This window comes from Carcharodon carcharias, chromosome 8 (genome assembly GCF_017639515.1).
Source record: "Carcharodon carcharias isolate sCarCar2 chromosome 8, sCarCar2.pri, whole genome shotgun sequence".
NCBI classification, from domain to species: Eukaryota; Metazoa; Chordata; class Chondrichthyes; order Lamniformes; family Lamnidae; genus Carcharodon; species Carcharodon carcharias.
The window spans coordinates 16231069-16245226 of NC_054474.1; the positions used below are offsets into that span (position 1 = coordinate 16231069).

Consider the following 14158-nt stretch of genomic DNA (forward strand, 5'->3'; position numbering starts at 1 on the left):
AGAGTTTCTGCACCTGCGGCACGGCAAGATCAGAGACAGAGAGGAGAGATAATGGGAATGTGTTCCAGTTAGTGGGATGTGGCAAGTGGTCTTTCCCAGGGACCTGTACTGGGGCCTCAGCTTCTCCCCATGCATGTGTATATTTAATATATAATGATGGAATATTGAGCTGTCTATTCAAGTTTGCAGATTACGATAAATTAGGAGGCATTATAAATTGTAGAGTTGAGAGCAGAAAGTTGCAAAGGAACATTGATAGATTAAATGAATGAGCAAAATGGTAGCAGACAGGGTTCAATGTGAGATCATCCACTTTGGCCCCAAGAAAGAGACACTGAAATATTTTCTTAATGGTTAAAGACTCGGAGCTGTGAAGGAGCAAAGAGATTTGGGTGTCATGTGCACAATTGCTAAAAGCTAGTGCATCGATGCAAAAGGTATTCAAAAAGGCTTAATAGAATGTCAGCTTTTATCACAGGAAGGCTGGAATACAAATGGTAGAAGTTAAGCTGCAGTTGTGCCAAAGCTTGGGTCAAACCCCCTTGGAGATACCGCGTTCAGCTCTGTGCACCAGACTTCAGGAAGGACGTACTGGTCTTGGATGGGGTGTAGTGCAGGGTCATCAGAATGATAGCAGGGCTGAGAAGATTAAATTATGAAGAAAGGTTGCAAAAAATTGGCTTGTACTCCCTTGAGTTGAGAAAGTTGAGGCGTGATCTAAATGAGGTGTTTAAAATGATTCAAGAATTTGACAGGGTTGAGCGAAACTATAACTTCTCAGGGGGACAGTCCAGAACACGGGGGCATACTGAGGAGATGAGCTTCCGGTCTCATGTTCATGCTATCTCTAAGAGCTATTTCCACCTCTGTAACATCGCTCATCTTCACCCCGTCCCAGCTCATCTGCATGTCTTCGTTACCTCTAGACCCAACTCTTCCAACACACTCCTGGCTGGCCTTATCCTTCATAAGCTTGAGGTCATCCAAAGCTCTGCTAGCCATGTCTTAACTCACAGCTAGTCCCCTTCCCCTATCACCCCTGTGCTCCCTGACCTACATTGGCTCCTGGTCAAGCAGCATCTTGATTTTAAAGTTCTCATCCTTTTTTTCGAATCTCCCCATGGCCTTGCCCCTTCCTACCTCCGTAATTTCCACCAAACTCAAAGCCGTCAGAAATCTACGCTCCTCAAATTTTGACCTCTTGGGCATCCCCAATCAGAATTCCTCCACCATTGGTGCAGCGGTTTTTGACCCATCTTGGATTTGATTGGGATGGCCCAAACTCATTTGGGTGGATGATCCTTACTGTTAGGAGGTAGGAAGTGCAAGTTAAAAGTTAGTGGGTTTGAATGGGCACTTGACAGCAAAGGATAGAGCTTGTGTGCTCTCAGGGCGTGTACATTTTTCACACTTCCAGAGGGACACCTGTTTCCTGTTTATGCAGAAGGAGATTATTTTTTAATACAAATATATTAGAAAATTTGGCCTTAAAATTAGCACCAGTTATTAAAGAAACTGCGATTTTCTGTTGGTGCCTGGAAAGTTAAACAAGCTGATGGCAGAACGCCAAACTGAAACTGAGCATCGTTTCGAGCCTGTAACTCGCTCCCATGAATTATTACTGGTCTGGGGATGGAGAATAATATTCACTCCCGCAGAATAAATACAGGATATAAAAAAGGATGAAAGTCCTTTTCCCAAAAGTATCACTGACAGAGGGGGTCATGGAGTGGGGAGAGGCAGAGTCACCAGCAACCCAGGGGCAAAGTTCTACTCATGCAATTGTGGCTTTCAAGATCACTAAGGTTACTAATGACCAGTAAGGCCATTCAGCCCATCTTAAACATTCACCAAGAGTGCCACCAACGCTGCCCCAGTCCTTCTGGCCACTTCAGTATCTACTCATTCCCGAAAAGATTCCAGGGTTTTCGACTTAAGTTGGAAGGGCCTTCAGTTCAAGCCCCACTCCAGAGGTCACAGCATATAATCCAGGCTGACATTCCTAGCACAATATTAAAAGTGTGCTACACTATCAGGGGGGAAGTACTGATGGAGTGCTGCAATGTCAAGGGTGCCATCCATTAAATGAGGTGTTAAAAACTAAGGCTGCAGTTGCTTTTTCAGGTGGCTATAAATGATCCATTGGCGCTACTTGGAAGGAGAGTAGGGGAGTTCCCTTAGGTGTTGTGGCAGATATTTATCTCTCAACCATCATCATTAATACAAATTATCTGGTCATTGTCACTATGCTGTTTGGGGGAACTTGATACACTAATTAGCTTCTGTGTTTGCATATTGTAGTGAATGCAATCCATAGTAATTTGTTGTTTAGGAAGTACTATGAAATATTTCTGAGAATGTGCTAAGATGCTGCAAAATACCAATCTTTCTTTCCTGCACTACAGCAGTCAGAATGCTTCAAAAGTACCTCGCTGGCTATGAATCCTCGGGCTATTTCTCTCTCTGTCTGGCTCTTTCATTCTCCCTCTCATGATCTCTTTCTTTCTACTTCCCTAACCACTTCCTGATTTACCTCACCTTCTCTCCTGCTCTTTCCCCCCATAACAAGAATTGTTGGTCTCTCTGCATCCACCCGTTTCTGGCATGGGAATTCACAACAAACAGTTCCCTCTGTCAGCAGTGAGCATGAAAATCACTCTGAGGACTCAGGGCCTGAATGATCGGTTTTATTTTTTGAAAATCTTTTGCTACCAGAGAAGGTTGATCAAGGTAGTGTAGTAGAAGTTGTATATTTGAACTTTCGTAAGGCATTGACAAAATGCCAGGCAGGAGGTTTATGAGGAAGGTTGAAGTCAACGGAATCAATCAATGAAATTAAGGGGGAAGTGATAGTAAAGATATAGAATTGGCCCAGTGACAGAAAACAAAGGTGGTTGATTGGGAGGGTCAGTTTTGGGTCTATTACCCTTGAATTTTTGTAAATGATTTAGACTCGGGTGTAGGGAGCAGGTGATGAAAAACTTGGCAAACTAGTAGATAGTAATGAGGATGGCCATAGGTTTCAGGCTGACCATAGACAGGTTGGTGAAATGGACAGAAACATGTCAGATGGAGTTCACTGGGGGAAAGTGTGAAGTGATGTACTTTGGGAGGGTTAGTATGGAAGGAGAGTATGGTATAAATGCCATGAGTTCAAACAGTCTAAAGATGAATGGAGAGACCTTGGCGTCCATACACACAAATCCTTAAAGGGGACAGGGCAAGTTGATATGGTGGTTAAAAAAGCATTTTGGCTTACTTGGGTTTATAAATAGAGGGATAGATTTTAATAGCAGAGGTCATGCTGGAACTTTATAAATCACTGGTTCAGCCTCAGCTGAAGCATTGTGAAGAATTCTGGGCACCACACTTGGGAAAGTTGTAAAGGCATTAGAATGGGTACTGAGGAGGTTCACCCGGATGTTACCCGGGATGAGGGATTTCAGTTATCAGGAGAGGTTGGTGTTTCTTCTTGGGTTCAGAGTCTAGATGGGGTTTCTTTAGGGTTTACCTGTTACGCTAAGAATGCTACCATAGGCTGTTATTCCTAAAAAACATTCTTGTTTATTTACTGTTCTATGTACATCTCAGTGCTCTACACGAAGTTGTACTTCTGCTTCCCACCAGGTCTCAGTCTCTTAGTCATGTGACATTACATCATGGTTACATCAGTAGTGACATCAGTACCAGGTGCTCTTGATGTTAACCCTTTACTCCACATCACCCCCAAGTCTTTATCCCAACTATATACATCCTCCTACATCTCCCCCAAAGTCTCAGACTTCACAGGGTTAGTCTCTGTGGTGTTTGACCAATCTCCCTGATCTGGTCCTGATTTCATTTCCAGGTTGAGAATGAACTGCACTCTCTTGTCATTCGAGAGGAGTGTCTTCCACCTGGGTGGTTGTAGGGTTTCTACTTGTTTCTGGTTCCTTGCCTCCACTGGATCTAGATAATATGTCAAAGGTTCCATTGGTTTCCTTCCCAATGATATCAAGGCTCTTCAGGTCTTTCTAACATTTCCTTGGTCCATCTCAATTCCATAAGATCTTGGTTGTGGACCTCATTCCATTACTGTGCCTTCTTTTTGTTGATCTCATATCCACACTCTCTCCCTGGGCTGTTGCACTTTCAAGCCTCATACTCTGTGCCTGAAGTTGAAATTACGAGCTTGACTCTTTTTAATGCTCCTCGCACTTCCTAGCTTTCTCCATGATCATCCGAGGTATGGTTAGGTTGTAGTGTTTGTTGGGGAGCTGGAAGTTATGTTCGCGGCCGTCTTCCCATCAATAGTTCTGATAGTGAGAACTTGTTTCTTAGCAATAAGGTTCTGTGGTTAAGAAGGGCTAAGGGAATACACGATGAGTGGTAAGACCCTGAGAAGTGCCGAGGATCAGAGGGACCTTGGTGTACATGTCCACTGGTCTCCCTTAAGGCAGTGGGACAGGTAATTAAGGTAGTTAAGAAGGCATATGGGATACTTGCCTTTATTAGCTGAGGCATAGAATATTAGAGCAGGGAGGTTATGCTGCAACTGTATAAAACGCTGGTTAGGGCACAGCTAGAGTATTACTTGCAGTTCTGGCATTCGCATTATAGGAAGGATGTGATTGAACTAGAGAGAGTGCAGAGGAGATTTACCAGGATGTTGCCTGGGCCAGAGAGTTTTAGTTATGAGGAGAGATTGGATAGACTGGGGTTATTTTCCTTGGAGCAGAGGAGATTGAGGGGGGACATGACTGAGGTGTATAAAATTATGAGGGGCATAGATGGGGTACACAGGAAGGAACTTTTCCCCTTGGTGGAGGGATCAATAATCAGGGAGCATAGATTTAAGGTAAGGGGCAGGAGGTTTAGAGGGGATGTGAGGAAGAATTTTTTCACCCAGAGGGTGGTGGGAATCTGGAACTCACTGCCTGAAAGGGTGGTAGAGGCAGAAACCCTCATGACATTTGAAAAATATTTGGATGTGCACTTGTGATGCCATGGCATACAAGGCCATGGGCCTAGTGCTGGAAAATGGGATTCGAGTAGTTAGGTACTTGTTTGACCAGCGCAGACTCAATGGGCCAAAGGGCCTTGTTCTGTGCTGTACACCTCTATGACTCTAATATCTTTGTTCTTTTTCATCAATTCCTTGATTGTTTGAATTCCTCTTTCTGCTTCTCTGTTTCTGACTGAGGATATCTGGGCGAACTAGTCACATGCATGAAACTGTGTGCAAAGTCATAGAACAGCTTGTTAACAAACCGAGGACTGTTGTCTGACATCGCAATGTCTGGGGTGGCAAATGTCACCAAGGTTCTTCTTAGTGATGGCCTCCGCTGTGATGCTATGCAGTCTACTCACTTCAAACCATATGGAGTAGCAGTCCTTGATAATGATGAAAGCATTGCCTTTGAACCCAAATAAATCCATTCCCAGGTACTGCCATGGCCCTCGAAGCAAAGGCGCCAGTGGTTCGCTCTGCTGATGGCTATTCATGGTACATGTGAGGCAATTGGAGATTAATTCTTCAATGGAGCGACTGCTGGCCTCTTGCTCAGCGTTTTACTTTCCCAGATGACCTTGATGTATTTTTTGGAGAATGACAAATCCAAGTGTTTTAGGGATCACTGGTCCATCATTAAAATCTAAAGACTCATCGATGATCGTGAGATGTTTTCTCTGTCCAAAGTATTGGTGAAGTACTGGATTGCTGGGAGTGCAATCCAGCCATCTATTCCAGTAACATTATTTTATTTTGTGGCAGTTGTCATCCTGCAGTTGGGCTTGCTTAATTTTTTATTATCTCTTCTCAGTGGCTGCTAAGTGTTTAGTAATGAGTGAAGTATATGCTTCCACTTCGTCAATAAAATTTAAATCTTCCAGCTTGACTCCTTCCCCTGGTATTCTTGCCAATGCATCTGCTGTTGTCTGGTGCTTCCCTTGAATATACTCAGTAACTGAATCATATGTCATGAGTTCAGTCTAAAACATTGAATTCTAGATGGTACTTTTGCAATTTCCTTTAGGTTAAGAAGAGTAACCAAAGGTTTGTGATCAGTTTCAATTTTAAACCTTAATCTCACGACATAATCAGAGAGCTTCTCGCAGGCCCATGTGTTTGCTAATGCTTCCTCCTCAATGGCTGCATAACTTTTCGCTGTGTCCGTGAGAGATCTTGAGGCATAATAAACTGGCCTTCTTTGTCCAGTGCGCCCAAGCCTGTAATGATGCATCCACTGCTACAGTTGTTGGCAACTCTAGATTATAGTGCACTAGAATTTCTGGTAAAATTAGGAGATTTTTGACCTCGTGAAAAGTATTTTGCTAGTCCATGTTCCAGCACCACTACTGACCTTGTCTCAACAGCTACTGTGGTGGCTTATTGATTTCAGTCAAGTTTTGGAGGGACTTGTCTACTTGATTGACCGTCCAAGGAATCTTTGTAAGTCTGTGATATTTTTAGACTGAGGGAACTCTCTAATGACCTTGGTTTTCTGCAATCGGCAGTAATTCCTGAAGCCTGCACAATGGGGCCTATGAATTTTATCATAAGCTTTGAAAATTCACATTTGTTGTTTAATGTCAGCCTGCTTCTTGTAGGACTTTGAGGGCTGCTCTTACTCAGCAATCATGTTCTTCCCTTGATGAACAAGAATGTCATCCATTTGGAAGATTAGCCCTTCCATGCCTTCCAGGGTCTGAGACATCATTCTTTGGGATATCTCAGATGTAGAAGCAATTCCAAATGGTAACTTGTTAAAACAATAATGGCCAAATGGGATGATAGAAGGGGTTAGCATCCTGGATTCTTTGTCCAGAGGCAACTATCAAAAGCCACGGTTAGCATCCAACTTTGAGAAGAGGGTGTGTTTCGCTACTTTGATGGGATCTTCATCCACTGATGCGTTCGGGTGGATCTCACACTCTTCTGGCTTATTAATTGAGTCAAGTCCACAGAGGTTCTAATTGGACTATTAGGCTTTGGTACTGTGACCATTCCAGAACACCACTTAGTCAATATGGTTACTGGAGAGATGACCCCTTGGTGTAATGTGTTTAATATTGCTCTTGACTTTGTCCAAGAGTGGTAAGGGACCTTCCTCGCTGTGAACAGACATATAGCATTAGCATCTGCCCTTAGGGTTATGTGATATGCTGTCTTCAACTTTCCAAATCCTGAAAATAGGGATGGAAATTCCTTTCTGAATACAATACTGGATTGCTCAGCAGCATTTTTGTCAAGCTTATAAATCAACCTCATCTGCTGGCATGCTTTTCAGCTCAATAATAACACCTGGTTCTGTATAATGTACAGGGGTTCAGTAATTTCTTTATTTTTATATCTTAATCTTGTCAAGTGTTGGCCTATTATTTTTAGTGTAGTCTCTCCTGGACCTACAACTGGATGGGGGATTGCTGTAACGTGATATTTTAAGCCACTTTACTCCATCAGATAACACTGAAACATCTGCTCCAATACCAAGCACGATTTCTGTCAGATGGCCATCAACTTCTGATATAATGCTCCAAGAATTATTTTCTGTTTCGTTAATATCTCCTAAGGAGGTTATTGTTTTTTCTATGGCTCTTCCACTTCTTGGATTTTACTTGGTTTTGTTGTTTTCTCTTTCTGCCTATGAGCTACAGGAACTATGGATCTGCAGACTATTTTAAAATGTCCTAACTTCCCACAGTTGTGGCATTCTGCACCCCCCCCCACCCCCCCACCGCCCCCCGCTGGGCATTGTTCCCACTTTTGTAGAGTTTTCTGCCACACCAAGAGTATCTCAAGATGGCAGTTGCTGAGCTTTTTTCACATTTTACAGGCTTTTGCTTCACTGCGCTTTCTCTTTTCTGTCTGACATATTGAATCGCTTTACTTATTTTTTTCCGAGGGACATAACTTTCAATACGAACAACCATTCTGTTTTGCCCTCTGAGTCCACTCTGTCATACTATTTACATTGACTTTGTGAGAGTTAAATCTTCTTTCGTTTGCAAAAGATATGGAAGAGTTTAATCTAAGGCCCCAACTACTATTCAATCATGTATTAATTTATTTCTAAGGATCCGATAATCACAATTCTCTGTAAGTCAATACCAGTCATTTATAAATGAGTCCGTGGACTCACCCGGTTTTTGCCTCCTCTTATTAAATTTTGCTTGCGTGATGATCAAATTTTTTTGAAAACTGAAATACAGATTTAATACTTGGAGGATTTCTTATATGAACTCGAAGCCTCATCAATGCCCTATCTTGCATTAACATCATTTACCATGGCCCCTACTGTGTAGCGTAAAGTACTGACCTGATCCTTCTGGTCTTTCCTATGCAAACCTGAAGCTGTTCTGTATCTGCAGAATCTCTTCCTCCAATTATACCAGTGTTGAGCCTGTTTTGAGCCTTCAGTGCTTTGGAAAGGTTCTGGGAATGGCAATGTAGACTCCATGCTTACCCTAAGCTCTGGATGTGGCGCTGCTTCAGTAGTTTGACTTGTAGATTGTGATCTTACTCACTGCTGGAATCCAGATGTGTGTGTCAGTTTGCATCTGCAGCACCCACAATGCTCCGCTCTCAGGTGAGTTTTCAATCTTTTTCGCTTCTTGCCCTTTTTTCAAGGACTTGTAGGTCTTTCTGGTCTGCAGTTGGAGTTTCTCTGGGCCTTTATGCTCTGTCCATTGCCACCATGTTTTGGTTGGTACACATGAACAGTTCACAGAAACCACCAGCTGCCATCATATTTCATCTTGGGTTCACAGTCTAGATGGGGTTTCTTTAGGGTTTGCCTGTTACCCTAAGAAAGCTACCATAGACTGTTATTCATTAAAAAAACCATTTTTGTTTATTTACAGATCTACGAACATCTCAGTACTCCATACAAAGTTGTACTTCTGACTTCCACTGGATTGCAGCCTCTTAGTCATGTGACATTGCATCATAATTATATCAGTCGTTGTGTCAGTATCAGGTGCTTCTGATGTTAACCCTTTACTCTACAGTTTGAAAAAGTCAGACAGTTCTCTTCGGAACAGAAAGGGTTAAGAGGTGATTGAATAGAGGTCTTCAAGGTGATAAGAACTTTTGATAAAATAAACAGAGAAAAACTATTCCCTCTGGTGAGTTGGCCAGTAAGCAGAGGTCAAATGTTCAGAATCATTGCAGAAAGATCTAGAGTGAAGATGAGATTTTTTTCCACTCAGAGTTGTCAGGATCTGGAATACTCCAACTGGAAAAGTGGTGGAAGCTGAGTCTATCAATAATTTTAAGAAAGGGTTGGATAGGACCTTGAGGATGAGGAACTTACAGGCCATGGTCAAAAAACAGGGATGTGGGACTAAACAGGGCGATTCTATCAAAGAGCCAGCACGCACACAATGGGCTGAAGAGCCTTGTTCTGTACCATAAGTGTATGTTTCTATAACTCCAGGATAATAAGCCAGGTTGTGACCCACAAAAGGCTTCCGACTACTGACCAACTGACACCCCAAGCTGGTGTTTGTTTCAAGATTGATGCTGGGGCCAAACCCCTAGCAAGAGAGCACCCAATCCTCATAAAAAACAGTCTTAATGAAAGCCAAGTCCAGCAACGTTAATGCCTATGGATGATGAATTCAGGGTATTTGGAAGCCTCAGAATTTCACATCATACCCTATGCACAGGAAGGGCCCAGAGCTGACATTCCCACAAAGCTTGTTACAGGGCACACTTTAAGATGAAGAAAATCCATTATTCAAATGGTTGGGTGACAATCTTAGACTCCCTGTGAAAGTCCACCAGGGGCAGGAGGGATCATATCACAGAGAATTACATTGAAATTGCAGCACAGAAACAGGCCATTTGGCCCAACTGGTTTATGCCAATGATTTTGCTCTACATGAGCCTCCTCCCACCCCACTTTATTCCCCCTATCAGGCAGAATCTTTCGCCATCATGTGTGTTTACCTAATCTCCCCTTAAATGCATTTATACCATCCATCGGTTGGTCTGAGTGAGATGCTTCTGTGCTGTATATTCTACTTAATTACCTGGAATCAGAACTTGGGCCTCATTATATCGTCACAAGCTTGGTAAGTTGATGTTAGTTTGTTTGTACAGGCAGCTTGAGCATCTCAGCAGACTTAAGGCAAGTTCCAGGTATGGAGTAGAGTTGGCAACAGTGGGGGAGAAAGGGGAAAGCAGTCCTGATCCTCCTGCGCTGGAGGAACTATTTTTAACAGTTTTAAAAAAGGAAACAGCAACTTTTTTATTGGTAGCCGCAGTGTTTACTAAATAATTCCAAGTGGGACAGCTCAGATTCTCGTCATCCCAAAACAATCTCTTCTGGCTGCGGTAGTGACATCGCAAGCCCTGGCCAGGAAGATGATGATTGGGGAATTTCCCGCTTCAATTATGCTTGGAAACTGCACTGCTGTCATTGACTAGCATTGATTCTCTGCACATAGGGCTGGATTTTCTTGGAGATGGGAAGACTGCAGATCTTTAGAAATCACGGGAAGGACCCAGGTGCGGAAGTTCTGACAGGCCTAATTTTTGTCAGCGGGGGTAGGGGGCAGGGATCGCACAAGAGGGAAATCTGAACCCAACAGAGCCATTTGTAGTTAGTGTTGAGTACAAACTGACCCCATTTTGGCTGGTCCAATGGCCTTAACCCATGAACTGATGGAGTAGATGTAAATGTTCCTGAAGGGAGGATAAGGTCTGTTTAAGTGTCCTGATCTGTAGATTTTAAAATGTCCGCTCATTAAACTTGAAAAAAAAAACAAGCTGAAGCTATCAGTGAGAGTTAAAAAAATCCTCTTATGGATTGTTTTGATTGATAGGCTGTCTGGTGTAGGTTAGAAAAATAATTACCATGTGTTCATGCAGTTTTTATAGAAGCCTTTGTTGACATTTCCCAAGGTTTAGTATTAAGTCTTTATGAATGCTTGGCTGAGTTTCAAAAGTAACAGTTATCTCACAGGAGTCTCTGAGTTCACAGTTTTATTGACAGTTTAAAGAGGCTATTAATAAATTAGCTGCCTTTGATATGGGGTCTGAATAGAAGTTTGTTTTATGAGAGATGGAATACTTGAGTGGATGGAAAAGTTTTGAATGGGTTTTTTGAATGGGAGTTTTTATTTCACTAACAATTGTGTAGGAGTGAGACCTGCATTAGGTTGCTGGAAGCTTATTGCTTTTCATCTCCACATGGGTGGACACTGGATGAGTGACTATGGAGGTGGCATGGAGGTATGGGGGGGTGTGTGGGGGAATAGGTTGGCATGGAGGGGACATGGGGAAGTGAGGGGGAGTGAGGGGTGAGGGCTAGAGGGTCTAACAGCTTCTCAAACAATTGGGATAAAGTCCCAGAGAACCAAAACAGGCCTTCTAACCAACCCGCCTTGAAACTCACCCACCCATGTGCCACCTAGGACTTGCTTCTAGGGAATCAGCAGGCCTGACTCTATCCTACCCCTGCTTCCCCAGAGTGAAAATTGGGTCTAACGGAGCCCTTGAAATTGAGGTGGCATGCTGAATGGGTGATTTCCTGCCTTGGTAGCTAAAATCCGGCCATAAACTTATATCATGTAACTATCCTCCACACACTGCTTTTTGCTGGAGAGATCACCCTGCTTATATTGGAAGATGATGCTGTCATTTCGCTCATGAGTCTTTTTTCTAGCAGATTGTAGGGACTCATTTTAAATAGATCCTGTTTGCTCCAAGTCATGCCCCTACCTCCAACACATTGGCTGACAGCGATGTCAATCAACACTCTGATTTCTATCCTTAAGCCTAAATCAGGCCTCGTTTACATATCTAAGGCACTCAAGACCTGTTTTATTCAGTTGCCAGGAATGATTGAAAAATGGCTAGACACAAAAATTGGGTTGGGTCACTTTCAGGTATCCTTTGGGCACAGGATGTTGGTTCCCAAAATTGGCCTTAGTTAGCCTTATGGGCACAATAATATGGGCACAATAAGGTCTAATTTCTATTCCTGTGCTTCTTAACATTAGGAGGCGTATAACAGCACAGTAATAATTGCCACCTTACAATAATAATCATACGTCATCATACAATGGTAATTAGGTATGATTACACAACACAATAATGGAATACTCTCCACTTGCCTGAATCAGTACAGCTCCAACAACACTCACAAAGCTCAACACCATCTAGGAGAGAGCAGTTTATTTCATCAGCACCCTATCCACCACCTTCAACATTCACTCCCTCCACCACTGACATGCAGTGGCAGCAGTGTGTACCATCTACAAGATGCACTACAGCAACTCACCAAGTCTCCTTCGAGAGCACCTTCCAAGTCTGTGACTTCTACCACTTAAAAGGACAAGGGCAGCAGGCACATGGGAACATCACTACCTGCAAGTTCCCCTCCAAGCCACACACCATTCTGACTTGGAATTATATCGCTATTCCTTCACTGTTGCTGGGTCAAATTTCTTGAACTCTCTTCTCAACAGCACTGTGGGTGTACCTACACCACATGGACTACAGTGTTCAAGAAGGCAGCTCACCACCATCTTCTCTGGGGTATTTAGGGATGGGCAATAAATGCTGGCCTTGAGAACAATGCAAACATCCATGAACAAATAAAATGAAAACCTTGCATTAATAATTATTCATCACCTTACCTTTTACAAAGACGTATACACTGGTTGCTGTAACTCCATCAACAATCGATTCAACGAAGTGATAAAAGCAACGGTAATAGCCCGTGTCATTAGCTCTGGCTCCTATTAACGTGAATGTTTTGCAGTAATATTCTCTGTCCGATCCATCGCACTCCCTTATATTCACTATCCTTCCCCCAGGCTCCTCGGAGCAGTACGATGATGATTTTGTGTTGTCTTCAACTGCAAATTTCCCAGGCCAGGTCCACCCCAGAGGCCTCTGCCCTCTGAAACACAGAATAGAGAAAAGGCACCTTGTTCAATTCACCTTCATCTTCCGCCCCGACTCATTTTTACTTGCATCTGATATCAGTCTTTCAGGTGAGACGTTAGATCGAGGCCTTGGCTGCCCATGGCCAAGGTATCGAACAGGAGCAGGCAATTTCTCCCTGGTATCCTGGGTCAATATTTATCCCGAAACCAGCATCCTTAAAAACAGGTTATCTGCCATCACCACATTGCTGATTGTGGAATCTTGTTGTATGTAAATTGGCTGCCTCATTTCCCTATGTTACTATGGTGACGACAACTCAAGGAGTATTTCATTGGCTGTGAAGTGCTTTGTGGCATCAGTGCTATAGAAATGCAAATTATTTCCTTTCTGCATTCTCATAGCTTTCTAAATATTTTTTATATTCATTCATGGGATGTGGGCGTTGCTGGCTAGGCCAGCATTTATTGCTCATCCCTAATTGCCCTTGCTCAGAGGGCATTTTAACAGTCAACCATATTGCTGTGGGTCTAGAAACATAGAAGCTAGGAGCAGGGGTAGGCCATTCAGCCTTGCGAGCCTGCTCTGTTATTTAGTATGATCATGGCTGATCCTCCTTCTAAATGCCATATTCCCGCTTTCTCTCCATATCCCTTGAGGTCCCTAATATCCAAAATGTATCAATTTATTTCTTGAATATACTCAGTGACCCGGCCTCCATAACCTTCTGTGGTAGAGAATTCCATAGGTTGACCACCCTCTGAGTGAAGAAATTTTTCTTCATCTTGGTCCTAAATGGCCTGCCCCATATCCTGAGACTGTGGCCCCTGGTTCTAGACTCCCCAACTAGGGGAAGCATCCTCCCTGCATCCAGTCTGTCCAGCCCTGTTAGAATTTTACACATTTCAATCAGACCCCCTCTCATTCTTCTGAACTCTAGTGAATACAGGCCCAGTTGAACCAATCTCTCCTCATACGACAGTCCTGCCATCCATGGTATCAGCTTAGCAAACCTTCGCTGCACTCCCTCTATGGCAAGTATATCCCTTCTTAGGCAGGGAGACCAAAACTGCACGCAATACTTCAAGTGTGGTCTCACCAAGGCCCTGTATTACTGTAGTAAGACCTCCCTACTTCTGAACTCAATTTCTCTTGCAATGAAGGCCAACATACCATTTGCCTTCCCAATTGCTTGTTGCACCTGCCTAGTTACTTTCATTGACTGGTGTACAAGGACACCCAGATACCTTTGTACATCTATATTTCCCAATATATCACCAT

General features: G+C 43.1%; 1 protein-coding gene across 2 annotated transcripts in view; it reads right to left on the bottom strand.

Moving 5' to 3' along the window:
• Positions 1 to 14158, bottom strand: part of flt4 (fms related receptor tyrosine kinase 4) — a 229774-nt gene that overhangs the window by 105137 nt on the left and 110479 nt on the right. For both annotated transcript variants that reach the window (XM_041193455.1, XM_041193457.1), the window contains one exon: positions 12628 to 12893. In XM_041193455.1, coding sequence (XP_041049389.1) covers positions 12628 to 12893 — 266 coding nt within the window. The remainder of the gene's footprint in view (positions 1 to 12627; positions 12894 to 14158) is intronic.